Source organism: Jatropha curcas, chromosome 2 (assembly GCF_041381405.1).
Source record: "Jatropha curcas cultivar XTBG-Jc1 chromosome 2, XTBG_Jcur_1.0, whole genome shotgun sequence".
Lineage (NCBI taxonomy): Eukaryota > Viridiplantae > Streptophyta > Magnoliopsida > Malpighiales > Euphorbiaceae > Jatropha > Jatropha curcas.
In genome coordinates this window covers 31706646-31727380 of record NC_143152.1, presented here as the reverse complement: position 1 = coordinate 31727380, position 20735 = coordinate 31706646, and the positions used below count along the sequence as shown (strand labels likewise).

General features: G+C 35.5%; 2 protein-coding genes and 1 long non-coding RNA gene across 3 annotated transcripts; all 3 read right to left on the bottom strand.

Moving 5' to 3' along the window:
* Positions 1-272: 272 nt before the first annotated feature.
* LOC105647625 (uncharacterized) lies at positions 273-1060 on the bottom strand. Its single transcript, XR_001047540.4, has 2 exons — positions 629-1060; positions 273-537 (listed from the first exon to the last, which is right to left on the bottom strand). It is a non-coding gene; the product is annotated as an uncharacterized LOC105647625 (long non-coding RNA).
* A 1036-nt stretch (positions 1061-2096) lies between these two features.
* Positions 2097-13427, bottom strand: LOC105647628 (ARM repeat superfamily protein). The gene is made up of 23 exons (XM_012233785.4): positions 13135-13427; positions 12361-12462; positions 11290-11433; positions 11131-11211; positions 10963-11032; positions 10563-10633; positions 10301-10464; positions 10126-10197; positions 9785-10022; positions 9591-9653; positions 9187-9480; positions 8818-8931; positions 8545-8671; positions 8292-8461; positions 8098-8199; positions 7699-7802; positions 7316-7607; positions 6971-7215; positions 5087-5590; positions 4694-4988; positions 4421-4604; positions 2451-4231; positions 2097-2308 (listed from the first exon to the last, which is right to left on the bottom strand). The coding sequence occupies exons 1-22, from the start codon at positions 13249-13251 to the stop codon at positions 4152-4154; spliced, it is 3633 nt and encodes a 1210-aa protein (XP_012089175.1). The 5' UTR covers positions 13252-13427; the 3' UTR covers positions 2097-2308; positions 2451-4151.
* Positions 13428-14525: 1098 nt separating this feature from the next.
* On the bottom strand, positions 14526-19690 carry LOC105647629 (putative serine/threonine-protein kinase At1g54610). Its single transcript, XM_012233786.4, has 8 exons — positions 19388-19690; positions 18448-18877; positions 17966-18250; positions 17536-17853; positions 17115-17342; positions 16520-16620; positions 15634-15751; positions 14526-15146 (listed from the first exon to the last, which is right to left on the bottom strand). Exons 2-8 carry the CDS (start codon positions 18808-18810, stop codon positions 14850-14852), a joined length of 1710 nt encoding a protein of 569 aa, XP_012089176.1. The 5' UTR covers positions 18811-18877; positions 19388-19690; the 3' UTR covers positions 14526-14849.
* Positions 19691-20735: the final 1045 nt, after the last annotated feature.

Below are 20735 nucleotides of genomic sequence, written 5' to 3'. Positions count from 1 at the left end.
CCGGTCATTGTACGAGGCCTTTTTACCTTTCAACTGTGTGCAATGCAAAAATTCATATAAAATTTGTTTCGTATGACAGAAAAGATTTATTTCATTATCACCGATTACAAGTTATTTAAAACAAATATTATAATTCTAGTATATGCATCATTTAACAACCAAATTTTAAACTAACTGACTAGGTGTTGGCTGTTAGTGGCTTGAATTGAAATATCCCTTATATAATTTTAGTGAATTGAAATACCCTTTATAACGGCTCAGTGGCTTGCTCATTAGTGAATGAAGGAAATTCTTATATAGCAGAAAGAGAAATACAAGATATGAGTGCTCATAGAAATGCACTTCTATCACACAAATAACAGGACAACCTGCTAACAATATCAACTTATATATACCATCTCTGAGTCTGAGGTAACGATGGCTGATCAGAATCGAGGTGGACCGGGAGGCCCAGGTGGACCGGGAGGCCCTGGTGGACCGCCAAACACTGGCCCACAGCAACTCTCTAGGATGCAACAGCAGCAAAGGAAATACAAACTGCAAGCAAAAATATAATAATAACAGTAAAATATACAAATACATCTTTGCTTCTTTTCTTTATAAAAATATAAACAAATATATGGCTTACCAAGAAGATGCAAGCCTGCATATCCCATTGCAGAGAAAATCACAGCATCCGAAACAGCCTGGTCCCGGAGGTCCTCCCGGCGGCGGTCCCCAACCCGGTGGTGGCATCTTTCTCTGAGTCTATATATCTCAAAGCGAGACTTAAAAAAAATATTCGACAACTAGTTGGTTGGTGGTGCGTCACAAGAAAATTCTATGAAGATGAAGATATTATATAGACAACTTAATATTTATCGCCATTGTTGAGTAGCGAGAAAGGGACAACTTAATGGCCAAGGATTATGACATGAAAACCTTGGAACAGTAGGTACAAATCACAATCACATGTACATGTAGTAGTTTGAATCTTAGGATAAGTGTGAGAGCATTTTATCCACTCTTCTATCAGACCTAATCTTCAAACCCTAAAAAGCTTTCTATGCATGTTTTTAACATTTTGTTCAACAACTTTAAATGAAACATTGGGCCATGTGTATAATATAATTTGTATTTGGCTCCTTGTTATTGGTGTTGGCATTGAAAATGACTAAAGAATAGACTAGATTTAGCACCAAATGTCAATAAGTTTGTGCATTCACTTTATGTGAATAGACTTCATTTTGTTGTTAGTCATACAAATTTATTATTAGACTTACCAAATCAATTCATAATCCGAATTTATATAAGTCAATCTCATGAACTCAAGACATACGTACCATCACAAAATTACAATATAAAAGAAGGAAGTTGAAAAAATGAACATGATTTGTGTAACACCTTAGGCGAATCCCATCCCACATCGATTAAGTGCAAAGTGCAAGTAATGTTAATAAGTATGGACAGATTTTAGACTGTCAAGAGGTCTTTTGGATGGTCTGGCCATGGTGTAAAGAGAATACGGGCAGATTTGAAGTATTTAGTCATATTCACAGACAAAAGGAGAGAAAATTTCACTATAATTGAAAAAAAAAAAAAAAATTATAATCACACAAAGTCTCTAACTCATATTCGAGTAGGTTCTTCCAAATTCTCATACAATCTATTGAAATAGACAGATTTGGAGTATTTAGTTGTCCCTTTAGCCTCACCAAAACATGTTCAAAATTTAAACAGTTTTGATAAATAATATAAATAATTGTATTTTTAATATAATTAATTTCTTGATTTTATTCGTCATTTGACTGCTTAATTTTTTGTTCATTGATTTTAAAAGAATTGAAAGAAAATTATTTATAATAATTAAATGTTGCACGTAATTGCGAGAGTGCACCACTAATAATCCGATTAATAAAGTCTGTTCATTAGATATTGTTATTAATTTAATTAATTTGGATATTTACATTTGTTAATTCCCATTTTGCTTGTAAAATCACTTTTATAACGTAATTAAAATTCATATATAAAGGTTAATATCGAAAAAAGAAAAGAAAATGAATCTAAATTGAATATGAATATTCATAAAATAAAGAAAATAGATCAGAAACTTGATATACATAGAATCAGCGAACCAATTATTATTACAAATATTAGGTAGGCAAATACATATTGCATACAAATTCCTACAGTATTACTGAAAACGTAAAATGCAGCAGATCATGGAGGAGGGGGACCGAATGGGCCAGGTGGGCCGGGAGGGCCGGGAGGGCCCATTGGACCACCAAAGCAATCTTGCAGTAACCAGCAACAGCACAAAAAGCTCATGCTGCACAATGTGAACACACAGTAATCAGGCAACAACAAGATCATGAGTTAACATAAACCGTCAAATTTTTTTATAAAATAAAGTAAAAATTGATTATATATATGAAAAAATTGTAAATACAAAGTCGGAAACAATTACATACCAAGCTCCAATAACGTCACAAAAGCCACCGAAAGGACCAGGCGGTCCTCCTGGTGGCGGACCGCCCCATCCCGGTGGCCCAGGTCCTCCTGGTCCCATATATATAAATAGAATATAATAAAGCTATAAAGGAAGTAACCAGAAGAGACTCCAAAAACCGTTGGAGACAGGAGTGAAGAAGGGGATAATGAGGTTTTTATAGCCCAGTTTTGCTTAAGCTAGAAGCCTCCATTGTCACAAGTACATTTATCACTACTTTGTATGACATGGTATCTTCCAATCCATTCTTAGTATCTAATGGTATTCATCTGCTATTCTTCTTCTTCTTCTCCTATGGCTACCAGTCAAAGCTATTAGACCGTTAAGAAAGCCCAGTGGATGTTGTGGGTGCTTCAATAATGTTCTGTTTTTGTTATAGCGGTGCCCTTATAATTGGTACCATCAAATTGAAATTCACATTACAGGCTTGCCATGTTCTAAAGGAGCCTCCTTTTTTCTTTTTTCTTTTTTCTTTCTACATGTGTTTTCATATTCCGATTCGATATAAAGTCTTCTTAATAATGTCAAATGGGATTATTTTCGAGTATGAAGAAGGAAAAATTTTTATACTGTTGAAATATGAGTAATATGTATTTTTCCATTAGAGTAAGGTATCAATTATAATGTAAAAAGTTAATATTCTTATGAAGTGCCTAATCACAATAGGGCAAGTTTTTGTTAGGCTACATGTCAAGATACTGTCTTATGAATTTACCATACTGCATCATGGCTATCTTGGCCTTAGATTGTATCACATAAAACCCCAGTTTAAAGGTTAAAATTGCCAAATCACGAGCTCGTTCCACTGTACTGAAAAAAATTACATATAATCCTGCAAGATAGTACTCGGATTGTGTTCCTATATAGAAAAGAACATGGTGCACTAAAACTTGGGAAAATAGAAAAGGGGATTTTCATAGGAGTTATCCAGAATTTAAGACAAGGGAGGATTTTTTTTTTTTTTTTTTTTTGGTTCAAATTATCTAATCTTGAAGGTTGAAACTTCACGTAATCCCCTAGAACCTGGCTCTAATCCCCAGTATTACATTTTCTGACCTAACCCTAATCGACAAGAAATAGGTAAACTCCACCCCATCTAAAGAAGGGGCAGATATGAAAAGATAAACTCAATCCAGCCGGTAACCTACCTCATGAATATATACATTTTAAATAACCTTATATTTTCTTATAGAACCCATCTCAAATCCGCCCCGCCCTGTCCTGCCTCGATGCAGGGCAAGTGGCAAGAATGATATTTAATCTCGCAGGGAGGCGAGTACAGGTATTGAAAAACCTGCCCCATAGCCATCCTTGCTAACAAGGTGCCAAATAACTAAGCAAACACGAGTTTGTTAAAAAAACAATAGTATAATATTGAAGCGACAAATTTGGAGGGTAAAATACAAGCGTGGCTTCAAAAGCCGCCATGGAAGCTAAGAAAAAAAAATTGCCAAAAAAAGGGCAAAAGCATAAGATAATGGTATATACCATGGGATGTTAGATATTCTACAGGCTCCTGTGTCAGCTGTGTGAAACAATTGGTTTTGCTAATCTACATGTAACTATAGAGGCAAATAAAACTGGCCTTCTAGTATAGTATGTTTGTCAAAACAGATCTTTTTTCTCTTCGACTTTTTATCTGTACATCAATTCTGCAACTATCTCACATAATGGCGGCCAAGCCCACATAATCCCCCTCGTCAATTCTGGTTTCTGAAGCAGTAACTGAGCCCCGAGGTCTCACTGAAAGGAGGGCAACAAGCTAATAAGGATAATTGACATTGAGTGTAATAGAGTTCAACACAGGTGATTGCTCTCTTATGATATTAAATTACTGATTCGCATTAGGGCGAGAAAATATGGGCAGAGACAAAATGATGCTCTGTCAAAGAAAAAATATCCAAGAGATCCTAATGATGTTGGAGAGATTACCTGTAACGTTTGTGATTACATTTACACTTTTTTGAGCAGCAAGTGCTTTTAACTTGTTTCCACTGGCTAATAAAAGCAAGCTTTTGAGGTGCTGCTTCTGTTCCTTAGGACTAGATGTCTTTGTCAAAGCTTCTTCAAACGCAACCAAATCTTGGGGTGTTATACAAGGGAGAGAGAGTAGGACCTAGGGAAACAAAGGCACTTCTCGATCAGATGGTGGGATTGCACCCATAAAGTTTTACCCAGCACATTAATATAGAAAACGATACGCACCTGTCTTGGGGCTGGATCTCTATCACGAAGATAGATGAATATTTCTCGACAGAGACCAACAAGTTCTGCACTGATAACTGCATATGACTCGAGCTCCAAGCCTTTGACTATTGCAAAGAACAAATCTTTTGAAACAAATTCTCGAAGTTCAACATTATTTGTTAATATAGCTAGATGAATTACGGTAGCACAAAATGAAGAAACTTTTGTCACTGTTTCACCATCCGTCCATGTGAAAGCTTCTAAACAAATCTGCAATGCAGGAAGCGCCAGGCTTTTGTGCTTCAAAAGGAAACTGTAAATGAATTAAATTTTAGACATGAAACGCCCTCAAGGATAAAATAAAATCACTTCAATAAATAAACAGAAAAAGCTACTCTTACAATGACGTACCCAACCATGGAGTTCGATGCAAATGCTTCCAGGTCCTTTAGTGAAGATGTATCACCACGGCTGATGTGCCCAGATTGTTCTAAAGAAGGAAGTCCCATATTTAATCCTGGTGAAGCTATAGCAGAGAGAAGTAAGCAAGTCTCACGAGTTAGATCTCGAAGCAGTTTCTCCTCCATCACTTCCACTTTCATGTCTGACCCTGGAAGCATGCCATGGACATCTGGAACCTTTGCTTTACCTTCGTGCAAAAGACTTGACCAAGAAAAGTTGAGAACTTGCTGAACATGGAGAAATAATGGGTATAGGAGCTTTTCCAGCCAGACTTCCCACATCTCTGAAGGACAAAATTTGACCAAATATATCAGAACTGAGTGGACAAGCTGTCTTATATGCCTGAACTCCATGGACTGTATGTTTTCCATTAGTGCTACCCCAACAGAATGAACATCCAAACATTTAAAAAATGGATCTCCAATGGTCATAGATAGGCCCAAGACATTGTACCTGGATTTGTGGAGGAAACATGAGCACTTCATTTGGAGGAAGCATACATCAAATGGTAAAATAATATATATGGTTCTATATAACTAACTCACCCCTCACCCCCCCTCTCTTCCCCCAAAAAATATTTTTTTTTTTTCCTTTTCACAGCAATATAACTTGTACATGCAGAAAACTCAGATGATGAGCTATTAGTGTAAGGGAATGATCATTTGCTTCTTATACAACTATTTATATACCTGAGTTAGAAGAATATGGGTTGAGGTAATAGGTCTATCTCATGGTATTCATTGTATATGTATAGCCTTCAGTTTTACTGGAATTTGTTCTTCAGAATTCCATGGCTGTTCATTCAATGAGTAAGACTACTACAACAAGTAAGCATTAATTGCCAACTAGTTTGAGATTGGCTATACGAATCGTTTGTTCCATTGTACTCTTTTGATAGCAAAGTCTGCACTAATGCCAAGAAGCAGTAGATATTCTGAGACAACTTCCCTCTATGTGGTCGTAAGTCTACACCTTCCCCATTTGCACCCTTCACAATCAATATATCACACTTACGCATTAGAGCACAGCGGGATCTACATTGAACATGATCAAACCATCTCAGACATCCTTATATCATTTTATTCCAACTGGTGCTACCTGGACTTCTTGTCGAATGTGGTCATTTCTCTAGTCTTGTCTAACCTTGTATGACCACAAGTCCATTTTAACATCTGCATTTCTGCAATATGTTAAGACATTAAGAGCTCAACCTTCACTCTCATATAACATCCCAGGTCCAACCGCTATTCTATAAGAACTTGCCTTTCACTGAGTAAGACTAGCTAAATGATATATATTTTTGGTTTGCAGAGGAAGAGGGGGGAGTCTATGTCAAGTTGGGATACACACCAACCACCTATGTTGCACGGAAACGGAAACAAGGAAATGTGAAAACAATACGGGGAAAAGACATTTAAAAAATAATTTTACACAGGAAAACAGTATTTTATACAGGAAAACGAATATGCGGAAATGTTTCTGAAATGCAGAAACACCCATAGCTAGAAGTTTCCGTGCATCATAGCCTACCACTAAGCTTGCAGATGTAAATGGTAAACTTTTATTACTATTGTTACTGTTTTTTTGCAATGAATTAATGAAAAAGTTGCACTCATTCTACCTATAAGAACAGTGGCATTTCAAATGTCACTGAGCACGAAGCATACTACAAGAGTTAAAAAATCAATAACCCTACATATGGGCTCTGAACGTGGAACCCTCACTATCCTCAACTGAATCCAAGTATTCTGACTTTCAGGACAACGACATAAATAAATACAGAACAAATTTCATAGGCAAAGTTAAAAACCACCTCCAAAAGCTCATACTTACCCACTATCTCTGATGCCTTTCAACCAATTTCGTATATCAGATTCATTAGTTTCTGCATAGCCTTCCTTACTCATGTCAATCTGAGATCCATCTGCAAAAGTTAAAGCACCCTTGGGCAATTTAAAATTCCCCTCCCCAAGAAGTGCATATCGCTCAAAATCGCTCATGGTCATAGCAGCTTTCAGTTCCCCAGGTAGTCCTTGAGATATGGATGGAGACCAAAGAGAATGTATTGCACGAAGCAACTGCAAATAAATACCATTTTTTTCAGTAGTAATGGACATGAAATACAAAAACATGAACAGCAAAAATAACATTGTTTGTTCTTAAGAGCAACACACATACTTTCAGGAGAGGAGGCAGCATCCAGGATAGATGTGAAGCCATTGGATGCAAAGGAGTACTTGCTGTTGAGCTGTTTTGTGAATTCAAAATCCCCTTTCTGGTTCCACTCCTTTTCAGTGCCTTCTCAAAGAATGTCACAGTGTGGAAAATTGACCACATAAATTGGGTCTCAGAACACAAACGAACCAGACCCAGTGGTTCAGACAAATAACTAGTTTGCCACTCCAGTTGCATCCATTGTTGGCTCAAAGGTTCAAGTAACCAGGCCAAAACTTCTTGCTGCTGTTGAATCCTGTATTCAATTAAGAAACTTGAAGCAATAAGCAAGATATCCCTCACATTAGTTTCAATACAGATTCTGCTTATTGTTAGCAAGAGATTACCCAGCAGCAGAAGCCATGACAAGAAATGCTTCGCCTAAAAGATTATGTTCGCTACGATGCAGACAACCTTCTCGTTGCATATATGCCATAGTATCAGCTATACCCTACAGTAAAACAGCCCGACAAAGTAAATACTATATCTTCCTGAAATGTTTTGGCTTTTTCAAAATATGCATGAATATCACATAAAAGTCTGTTAGCATATTTCTGAAGAACTTCATTTGTTTCCTTGGTAGATCATGCATGCAGCACTTAGGTTGCATAACATGGAGACTCGAGCATAAGCTACTAATAAAATCGAACTAGATTTTCTTTCCTTGATAAAGTCAGCTGGTTTAGCCAAACAAGCAGAAGACGTTATAGCTAAAAAGGAAAAGAAGAAAAATCCAGAAAAACCACCTTCATGTGAGGCAGAATGCTTCTGTCAGCAGCTTTGGCTATCCGAATGAATGATGTACAAATTTGCAGCCTTGCATGCCGTGCAGTACTTGTAGCAGGATCCTAGCAACCAAATAAAAAGCACTAGTTAAATTTGGAACCCTTGACAACTGATGATATTTTAAAATTCATATTAATTAATCCCACAAGAAAACCTTAACAACAAATGGAAGTGAATTCAGAAGCTCGAACAGTTTATTGACAACGCTGCCCGCAGCATCTGGGAAATATTTCAAAAAGGGACCCAATGCATCTAAATAGTGCCCAAGGACTTGTACAAGAGCTGGCTCCGTCCATTTCAAAGGAAGAAGTCGTTGAAGTAAACCTTCAATTCACAATAACCAGAATTTTTCAGCAAGCTTTAAGCTTGAAAACAATCCAGAAAAATAAATAGAAGTTGCTAAAAACCTTCAAATATTCTACACAAGGCAAGGTGAACTTCAGAACTCCCGCCTGCAAATTCATGTGATCCATCAAAAATTGCATTTACAACATTTTCAAGAGCCACTTGCGTGCTTTCCATCACAGCTAATTCCTGAATTTTAAAAAGATGCAAATAGACGATAGAGAAAAATAAACGTCAGATCAAAGTGAAGCTGGCCCAGCAAAAATCCATAGATTGAAAAATCTAACAAGCAAACATCCATCAATAAGTGTACTTAAAAGAGTTCATTAATACACCTGAATAGGCGCTGGTGAAATCAAGATGCTGTTGATGATTGAAAAAATTCTTTCAGAAATTTTAGTACCAGCTATTAGGGGCTTAAATGAAGCAACAAACTTCATCAACTCAGACTGCATTAGGAGGGAATGGTCATCAGTAACTAATCCAGATACATTAAAACAAGCAACAACAATCAGTAATCAGAGAAAATGGAGAAGAATTGAAACCTATAGAACAAAGAGACTTACGAATAAAATAACTAATGTGAGTACAGCGAATTATATAATGATGTTTACAATACAATATAAAATTTGACTCCCATAACAAGAAGCTACACCGAAGATGTTAAAGAACAAGAAGAAAAAAAGCATCCAAGTAAAATTTACCAGCTTGAAACGGTATTGGCTAAAATCACCCTTGCCTTCAAAATCATCACTCCATAACTCCAACACCCCAAGAGAAAGGGACGTCCCAGGAAACACTTTTTCTCTTTTAAGCATGCGGAGGAAAGTGATATCCAAGATTTCACTATAAATCTCATCACCCATTAGACCTAAAATCTTTGCTTTTTCATTATCAACCTGCCCAGTACCAGGTCCCAAGCTATTAACAGCAGAACCATCTCCAGATGAAAGTGCAACAACTTTTGGCTTGGACATTAATGAATCTCTCATTAGTGCCTATAAGGAAAAAATTAAATGTATTAAGAATAGCAAAGGTGCCAGTTAGGCTTTGTTATTGAATGCAGTGTAACAATAAATTCACAAAAAAAAAAAAAAAATTCACATACCAACCAAAAGGGCAGGGATTGATAATGAAGAGCTAGCTTATAGTGTCGGAAAAATCCCAGCATCTGAAACAATATCAAAGAGTTAGATCATAAATGGTTCTTCAAAAACACAGATAATTCACAATCCTTGCATGAAAATCCCATACAAGTATCAACCAATCATCATAATATAGGTTATACTAAAGTGTATCTACCTGTTGCAAATAAAGACAGAGCATATTGCTATCACCAGAAATGCATTGCAAGTTGGAAGAACCCAAAGACACCATACTCTCACATACATATTCGGCGAACTCAAACTCATTCTCATCTATAGCCCCAGCACTGGACCCAGATTTGTACAAAAATTCTCTGGAGACATTCATCAAGATCTGAAAGATATTATTCATTGCAGAATCAAATTCAGAAGCAGAGGCATCAACAGGTCTCCTCCTGGAAATCTCAATTCATAGAACACCAGTAATCATGAGAATGTGAATTGTGAATGCAAAGTTACTTTTACTACTTAAAACATTAAATAAGCTAAAAGGCACACCTTGGAGAGACAAGTCTGAAAAACTCACAAGCATGAAGACGAAAATCAGCAGAAGAAAGTAAAAAACCACACCTGGGAAAGAGATAGTAGTCAGAAAAAGTTAGACTTTGATCCATACTCATGATGTAGAAACTCGGAAGTAAGAAACCAACCCAGCAGTTATGGGTTAACATACCCATGAATAATTCCATATTTCGCTAGATCAGGCAAAGGAGCCCATTCAGCATATGCATTGACAGCATTAAGAGTAGCTGTTACTGTGGCAGCATGCTGTTTCGCAGCATCCAGTTGTTGCTTACCAGCTTCATGTAATGCAGCTCCAAAGTGTCTTTCCAGTAACTGTATATGGAACAAAGTCAGCACAATGAAGTGCACTATATGCTACAACACTATATGCATATACACTGTCTGTAATGAAGTTAAAGTTGGAGGCATACTGAGTATAGTAAAGGCAAAATATCAGGCAAGGATTGAGTAAGCGCCCGTAATAGAAGCCTGCGCCGATCACCTGAAAATACATTCAGAACAAATATAAGTGATGCAAGCAGCAGCATATGCACGATAGAAAATTAAAATCTTTGCATAGAAAAGAAGAGGAAATAGGAAAACTTATTTAAAGAAAAGAAACAAAGACATCATCAACCTAGGAAGTAAGCCATAAAACATTTTCAACATATAATTGAAATATCAATCAACTTTGAGGCTCTGAAAACGAATATTTTAGAATTTACAGAGTTGCTCAAGTTCAAAATATTCAATTTCCTTAATACAAACATTTCAATACCCAAAACAGATACAAACTAGAAAGTTTTACACTCCAGGCAAATCATTATAGACCTTCTAAATCCTCATTGTGAACTGTAATATCTTCAGGAAGCCATCTCAGCATCATTGAAACCAATTCAGCCTAATATAAGAAAAAAAAATGCATATATTAGAATAAAGCTAATCAAGCAACAGAAATACGACAAGAAAAACATGAGTTCTGCACAGGAAAATGCATACTTGAACAGCACCCTGGCCAGACAAGGAAACAAGAGATGGAAGTAGCTCCTGCCACAGTTCTACACCTTCTCTTCTAACAATCTATAGAGGAGCAAAATTGTCAGTACATGACACCAGGTAAGACAGCCTACTCAACAGTCAAAGAAATGTGCTTAGAACCTCAGCAACTAAGGCAGCAGTCTGACTTTTCAGAGCCCATTCCTCCGAAGAATTTGCAATCTCAGACATCAATGCGAAAGCAACATTTGCAAAATTCCTGCGCTCCATTGGGCTTAATTCCTCCCATCGCAACCGGACCAAATGCTGCAGAACATGCATACGCTTAGGCTTTAATTGTGATTGAACTACAAGCAACTTAAGACCTATTGATTAATTCAATAGATATGAAGACCTTTGGGAAGAATTAACATTAGTAACATCATTTGATGGTCCAATAGTGACCAGACAGCCATGAAATAATCATATATAGCTCACAAGTTTATGAACTTGTGAACCTTTTAATAAATTAATGTAATCCTGAATTTAGTTGATAAAGAAATATCAAAGGAATTACCATCCATCAAAGAAACATGTTGACCTAGAGAAAGTGAATCATGAATTTATAAATATTTCATTGTCCATCAGTGCAAGCATTCCAAGCCTGAAGTAAGTGATTGACTAATTATTTTTGTTAGTTGCTTAGGATCAAGGTTATGATCCAAAAAGTTCAAGACTCAAGACGCAAAAGAATATCCATATCCCATGAAATTCATTGACAAGTCATCCTCAGATCATCAGTAACAAAATCAAAAAAGAAAAAGTTCAATCTTATATTCAGATTCAGTTAGTGTAGTCCATGCCTCAATTCAGATTAAGTTGCTGTGAGGGTTTTCTTTTTCTTATTACAGAGAAATAAGAAGTCAAAAGTATTGCCTAAAATAACAGTTTGGCACAGTGAAGAACAAGCGATGACCACTTGTGTCCCACCAACAGCGAATAAATACAGAAGGGTCAGCTCCCTATAGTTTTGCCCCATGATTGATTTTTGCATTTGAAACAAGGAAATTAAAGACTTTGAAAGAAGCATTATTCGGTCATCTTGTGACGGTTCTTTCCAAGTATTTTTTTCCTCACAATCAATCTGAAAGTGTTTGTAGGATATTGTCATTAGACTATCAACAGGATATATCTCAAAATAGCATCAAGACTTCTCTACCAATAAGGAAAGAGAAGGGACATGTGAGAGTAAACCTGCAGCATTTTGAAAGCATGCAACCGTATTTCGGAAGACCAATCCTTTTTGACAAGAAGGAACGAGATATTTGCCAAAACTTGTACTTCTCCAGTTTTGATCTGCAGATATTGAAAAGTAGATTAATTACCTGGTTCTCTAGTACAGTTGCATGCAAACAAACTCAGAAAATAAATAATTCTTGTTATACAGTAATGCCAACATGTTTCTGAAGGCTAGTTGATATATTTCTCCTACGGATTGAAAAAAAGAGAGAGAAAAAAAGAGAATAACTTTATCACAATCTTAAACAAACAGGAGCAATAATTCGATAATCAATCACAAAACTCTACTTCCAAAAGTAAAACACACATTTGCCTCTCAACTTCATATTTATTTAACCAAACCGTACCCTCACAATTCAAACAACCGCTAAGATCATGAAACTTGATCAACTTGCCAATCACCCCCAATATTAATATTCATTGAAACCAGACTCCAGTAGAGTTGGATAGCATTGAAGCAAACATAACAGCAACAAACAACCAAACCATTAATTACTACCCGTTTGCTAAAAACTCGGAACTCAATCGGAGTACTAAAGATTGCTTATACAAGTCGTCAAATTTATGACTTTTAATCAATTCGCAACAGTGTACACAATCAAAATTCAAGAAGTTCTGGTGGAGATAGTGATAGAGAAAAGGGCAAAGAGCAAAATTAAATAAACATAAACACATTAGCAAGTATGCTTCTATATGTATACGTAAAGGAGAAAGAGAGAGTGTGCGTACGGAATCAAGAAAAGAGACGGCGGCTTTGCGAGCATCAGGAGAAGAGTTCCAATCAAGAGCTGCAACAATGGCCCGAGCCACATTATTTGCTATGTTATTGCTATTTGTGTCCTCCATTACCAACAATAACGAGTCTTTACTAGGTTTTGGAGAAAGGAAAACAAATAAGTGGAGCGATTGAAAGAGTTGGGTTGTGTATGCAACTGATTGGCTTTGAGAAGAAAAAGAGAAGGAGAAAAAGAAAAGAAGAAGAGAAAAAATTAAACTGGTTTAGTTAAGTTTAAAGTAGGATTTTTTATTTGAAGAGCTGAGGTTTATAGACGTGTGGAGTTACATCCCATCACATATGCACCCCACCGTCTCTCAGATTCTCTCTTATTTTATCAAATGTCTTTTAACTAATTTAATTTAATTTAATTAGTTGTATTGATTTTTAATTTTAAATTTTTAATTCTATTAGCTAAAAAAAAAAAATTTTTGACTATAAAATCAAGTAAAAATTTATATTATATTATCAAATCAGTGTATTGGACTAGAAGTCTACGTATATTATTTTTTATTTTATATTATACGATAAATCTTATAATATATTTCTTCATAAATAATAATACATTACATTTATTATTTTGTAGAATAAATTATTTATAGATAATAATTATAACTATCAAATTAAAAATAATAATTAAATATATTATGTTGTTATCATATTTAATATATACTTTCTATAATATAATATAACCAATCAAATTTAAGTTATTTTTATTTTTTAATCAATAAAATTAAAATCTTTATTTACAATATGCCTTGTCCTTTTTTTTCATTTTTTTTCTTTTATCTAACTTAATAAATAAAGCTAGAAAAAGAGGGAAAAAGAAAGAAAAGGGTTTTTATGAAGTTCATTAGAAATTAATTGTAAGTCATGGTTAACAGGTGAGATGGGATAACAAAAGTCTAGTTATCCTTGACCGGAGGTTTCAAATTAGAGCTACGAGTATGCATCACGGCCTTGGATACCGGATGGTTTCTTCCAAAGAGATAATCTAATACACCAACTTATGCCATGGAACCATTTCCAAGTTCGAAGCCCCTCTCCTGCAACTCCATACATAGCTTGTAATGTCCATAGCTGGATCGAGTATAATCTGACTAAATTGCAGCAATATAGATATTCCTTATAGTTTGATATCTCTTAGCAAAGAAAAAAGAAATACAAGTGCCTCTTTGCAGAAGAAAAATACTGATGAAGGTAGTCAACTTGGCTAAGCAAGCTAGTTAGACAAGCATGGGCCCTTCCAAGTAGCTGGAGTAAATTCCATCGTTACAATATATATATTGTCAAGGTATCTGTTGAAAAAATTGAAGTTGCCACTTAAAAGAAACACTGAAAGAAAGAAAACATAAGAATGGAGATTTCTTTTTTCCACTAATTTATGAAGTAGTTGGTTGGTTCTCAACACAATAAACTTTAAAGAAAAGAATCATCAAAATATACACATCAATTTTCTCGCCGTCCCAATAGAAAGAACTGAAAATTTTCTATAATAAAAATGGACACAGAAGTATAGAAAATGAATTCATTCCCAGGTACATTTTTAAGTAAAACAATAACATCTTTTGCACTCGTGAAGAAGCCAAGCATGTGTATGAAATACCAGTGTCTCTTTTTGCAGTGTACAGGAGATTTCCAGTTTGGCCAGTATGTATGCACTGAAAGTTTAAGCTACACTTCTCTTTCCCTTAAACCTAGCATTACCAGTTCTATCACCTGCAGCGTTCTTCTTTCGCCTTGGAGCATTAACACCAGCAGAGTCGACCAATGGGCCTGACCAAGTTTGTACTGGCTCCTTTGAACAAGTGAATGAAGTGGAGCTATATGGGATATCAGGGGGAATGACTGCTGGATCAAAATGTTGAGATGATCCTAAAGGATAGCCAAGTGTCCCATCCTGGTGAGGTGGAGGAAACTTCTCACTCTTGCTCTTTGCATTCGCATAGGTAATTAGTCGTCTCCTCTGTGTTAGGAAGAAAAAAAAAATGTTGTCAATAATTCAAGCAAGTCATCAAGTGTAAATAAAACTCAAATTGAGTGTCCGATTCAATGAAATGTCTCTAGAATTGGCATTGTCATTAACACTAATGCAGATTATTAGATACTCGATATCGGATGATAGTACCTTACAACTAGCACACATGGAATATATGTTGCTTCAGCTTATATGATGAAATAGCAATTCCATAAACTAAAGCTCGTTCGTAAGTGAAATGATAACTTATGACTTCCCAACTGGCATTGGTGCATGGATTCTTTTCAAATCCAATGGCAACGGGGAGGAGCCAGAAAGCACAAATAATATAGTACTGCTGCTCTCTGCTTAATGCTAACTTGATTTATTTGGTTATTTCTTGAATGATAAAACTAAAACCACGGTGCATAATCATCCAAGAATTTGCAAGTGAAAGCAACTGCACAAAAATGAAAACAATGGTGCACAGACATACATCAATATTAGATTGAAGCTCGGCATTGGATTCTGGAGCAGGCATTGCCCTAACAGCACGATCGCGTGTCCGTGTTTTCTTTACATTTTCACCCTGGGCCTTTGCAGCAGCTCTTTGTCTGCAAAACATGAATAAAGTTTACATATTAACAAGAGAGAGACACTAAGTAGACATGTTATACAAACACAAGAGGTACAAAATCCAGGTGTGTATATATATATATATATATATATATAAGAATGAATAAAATCTTATTTTTCTTTGCTGTTCAAAAGAATATATACATATATAAGAATGTCTGGAGAACAAAAATGAATAATTTTTTCCCTCCTTAATCAGCAAAGAAATGAAAATATGGTGAAAATGTCCCTATGATCATCATCGTACCAAATCCAATCCTAGGGAATGACCAAGCATAGAATGGCGAGAACACTGAACAGAATGATACTACAAACTAAAAAATCTAGGCCATTCTTATCGCATTGCCTAGAACCTAAAATAGTTAGTTATAGCAAATTCAACTACCACACTGACCCCCACCCCCCTTTTGTTCCTTTTGAATGGGTAGTAAGTCTGACTAATTCTGAATTACAGATTTTGTTAGTCCTTGTAATTTCGCTCACATATTTTCTCACATGGAATGGTGTCTAGCTTGGCACATTCTGGAGAAATATTTTTCCCTTTCTTTTTTTGGATAATAGAATGTTTTCTATAAATATCATTTTATCAAAGACTTGGTCAAAAATATAACCTCCTAAGCGCCTAAGTGGATATCAGCAATGAGTGTAGCGCACGCCCGTTTCATGCACCCAACAAACATGTACATGGTGGTTATACTGAAATGTTGCAGAAGGAAATAATAACAAAAGGAGGTCTAAAGAGGCACCTTCGAGCTTCATCATCTCGTCTTTTAGCATCCATCTCCTTACTTGGGGGATATTTTGGGAGGCTAGAAGGTTCACAGGCATAAGGTTCTGTTGTGAAGAACTGCATAAGACAATGTGAAGAAAATAATAAGAGGTTGACATATGTTGTCTTTTATCCAACATCAAATTGTCCAAAATGCATATCCCACCCCTACTTAAAGTTGGAAGGGCAAAAGGGAAACAGACTTTCAAACAATATGCTCATAAATGAAGTGAAAATTGTGGGATTTCAAGATATAGTCACATAATTGGATCTCATAAAATGAGCCTCTGACTTGGGCCAAAGCTTGTTTAGAATCTCAATGGAAATAAACTAGAGCTATTAAATTTCCATCACGAACCCAAACACCCCTAAGCTTGATGTCAGATTAAATCAGGAAATTCAAATCCATGCATACTAGTGAATCTCAACATCCAGAACTCTGGTATAAAAAGGAACCATTGTACTTCAGAAGCACCACACAGAAGGCATTCAGTTGATAAGACTCAACAGAATAAGAACCGTGGCAAAATTTGAAGACAAGAACCATAATAATTGAAAAGGAGATAACTTACTTCACTTCTTAGGGCAGCTGTGGCTGTCTGACGCTCTGCTGGATCGATTGCAAGAAGGGTTTCAATAAGAGGAAGTGAAGATGGTGGAAAATCTCTAAACGTTTCTCTTATGCATCTTTTATAAGGCTCTCGAGGTCTAAATAAAGTTGCATTTGGCAACTTTGATTTCTTCCAGTACTCATCTGAAGGTGACCCACATAGCTTATATATCTTGTGCAGTTGCTCTACCTATCTCATTGAAGAAATAATTCTCATTAGAATTGAAAAAATGACATGTGTACAAGTGTTCTCTAACAACTAAATTTCCACCAATCACAAAACTTAAGTATATCCATGCTAAACAAAATGCTAATGAAGTTGGATCACAGAGATGAATGTGCTGTTGGAAACTATGAGACAACAATAATAAAGAGCGACTTACCTCGGTACGACCTGGCATAATGGGCTTTCCAGCCAACAATTCAGCTAGTATACAACCTGCACTCCAGAGGTCCACCCCCACACCATAATCAGTAGCCCCAAGGAGAAGCTCAGGAGGTCGATACCACAGCGTAACCACCCGACTAGTCATTGGATGCTTGTGATTGGGATCAAAGAAGGACGCCAATCCAAAATCAGCAATCCGGAGTATTCCTTCATTGTCAATAAGAAGATTTGATCCTTTGATATCACGATGAAGCACACCACGGTTATGGCAGTGCTCCAGACCAGATAATAGTTGGTGCATGTAGCATTTAACCTGAAATGTGGGCAAATGGTAGATACTAAATGAGAACTGCCTCCATTATTGCTGTAACACGAAGAGTTAGCATACGCATAAGTATTAATTCTCAAGACAAATTTGGACTGACCTGTGGCTCTGTGAACTTTACTCCTGGACTTGCAGCAAGTCCAGCTAAATCATGCTCCATGTACTCAAATACCAAATACAAACTACATGACATCCTGGATGTAACTAAACCCTCCAACTTTACAACATTCAGATGATCCAATCTTCGTAGAATAAGGATCTCTCTAGCCATAAATTTCACACTTTCAGGTTCCAAATTATCAAACCGGACCTTCTTCAGTGCAACAATTTTACCTGTTAACACATCTCTAGCTTTATACACATTGCTATATGTTCCTGATCCAATCTATCATCAGAGGAGAAAGAAACATGAATAAGAATACTAAATCCAACAACATAAATAAATTAGAGAAAAAAAAAATTCAATGACAGCAATAATAATCAGCTCAAATGCCTTCAACCATCACAGTCTCCTGTCATTTGAAGTAAACTCCAGATCACTATGACCAAGTCCTGAACTATCTCAGTGATAAATCAACGCACCTTATCTATCTTCTCAAATGTGTCTGCCCGCCGTGGAATCCATCCACTGAGCGCCTCCCCACACACTGCTGATAGCCAGGGTGGCCATCCAGCTGCCACCTGCTCGCCACGCAAATGCTTGGGTGGGTTACTCAACCTAGGATTTGGCCTTGACCTCCTCCTCTCCCCCCTAGGTTTTCTATCTTCCTCCGCTTTCTCTTCCTTCTGGGTGTCCTCATTTTGAATCTCAACAACACTACTAGTATCAGTCTTTTTCACTGGAACACTTTCTAATTTTCTTCTGGATTCAACACGCAGGTCCTTGACCTCTTTAGACTCTGAAACTATGCCAGAGGATACCTCTCTTCCAAGAACACACCCCATTTTTTAAATCTAAGAATCATTTCTCAACATGGTCTACGTGGGTTTCTTCACAATCAGCAATTGATCACTGCAAATCAAGAAACTAATCACTAAGCATAAAGCAACTTCAAGAAAGTAAAAAGTTTACACAATATTTTATCTGCCTGATCTAAAAAGTACAAAATTCAAAATAAAACCAAACTCAAAAAATCAAATTGGCATTCATACATATGAACAAAAGCAAATCAAAACTCCCTAGTTTACAGATTCACAGGCCTCATAAGAACAACGTAAAAAATTATCAAAAGGAAAGTAGAAGTAACAGCTCACATCATCACCGCTGACACCTCTATAAATTAATGAATACATGCAAATCATAACCCCAAAGGTTTAAGATTTAGAGCTTTAAAGATTCATTAACAACAAGGAAAAATAAGATATGATCTAACATGGGATAGCGCGGTAAGATTAAAGAAAACAAGAGATACAAGTTCTGAGAACAGAATTGGAAAAAAAATGATCTAATAAGAACAGAAAGAGTTTTAGAAAGAGATGGAGATAACTAAAGAAAGTGATGGGCAGAGACAAAGATACTTACTTTGATTGAATCTGAGTGAAAAGAAAGAGAAAGAGAGAGTAATAACATTTGTACTATATAGTTTAACAATCTCCTCTATTGGAAGTACTAGTTTTTGGTTTCTTTTGGGTCTTTGGATTTCTTTCTCGTTTTGTTGGGTCCTTTCTCAGACAAAAAAGAGTGAGAGAGAATTAAAGAAACATAAGCAGATCAATTTGGCTTTGCCTTTGGTTCCTGTTTTCTTCCAAGTCAAAGCCCCCAGGCTCATCGTCTGTGTCTATCTCTCTCATTATGGATTTTCATTCCTACATTAATGAGCATGTTTTTCCTTCATTCTTTTTGTTTTTTGTTTTTCTTTTTTTTGACAGTTCATGTACTTTTTTTTTCTTTTTTCTATATAAATATAATTTTATTTATGTTATTTCCATGATTACCTTAGGTATGTCAATCCCGTATTTGTTAACAACTTTACACTTTAATCCGTATATTCTTTTTGACATATGTATTTTAATTTTAATTCCTATCAAAAATAATTTTTATTTTTTAAAACATTTGAATCATTTCAAACTGATAATATACAAATTAAAAACTCTGAATTATTAAGTTAGATTAGTAATACAATCTAATAAATAACATACAAAGCTTAACCTAACTTAAATATATTAATGGCTTAAATTATCTGTCTAAAGATATTGTTTAATTAAATTTAATTATATAACCCTTTTTCTTAACAAACATATCCTTTAAATCTCAATTCAATTATGAGGTCAACTTGCCTTTTCTTTCTTTAATTTTTTTTTTATTAAGAAAGATATTGCATATAATAAGGAATAATTATTTTATTTATCTGATGTATATTCCAGATATAAAAATAGGCTCACCCATGTAACAATTATTCATAGTTCAAATTAAATTGTTTAGTGTTGCTTTTCTTTTTCATTGATGCATCTAAACATTTGCTTTTTTAAACTTTTTCCCTTTTAAAGCAGCAGCATGTTTGAAAACTGAAAGTTCTTTGACCAGAGGGGGTAGAGAAAAAAGAAACTGTGGCAAAATTACTTTATTTAAATCATTAATTTCTTTTTTCATTAGCATGAGAAAATAAAACACTTAAAATGATAAAATTATATTACATAATAAGTTATTTATGAACAGATTCAGTTGATTTGTTGAAGAGTGAAGAGTTAATATATATGTTGTTGAGATTTGAGAAATGTTACTCTCCTGAATTGTAAGAGTTATGCATCTTACTCTCCTAGTTTTCAACCAAAAAAAAAAAAAAAAAATGAAAATTTGATAAGGGTAAAATTTACATTTTACTACAATTTAATTAAAAAATTTAACAAATGACTCGATGGTAAAATAGAAA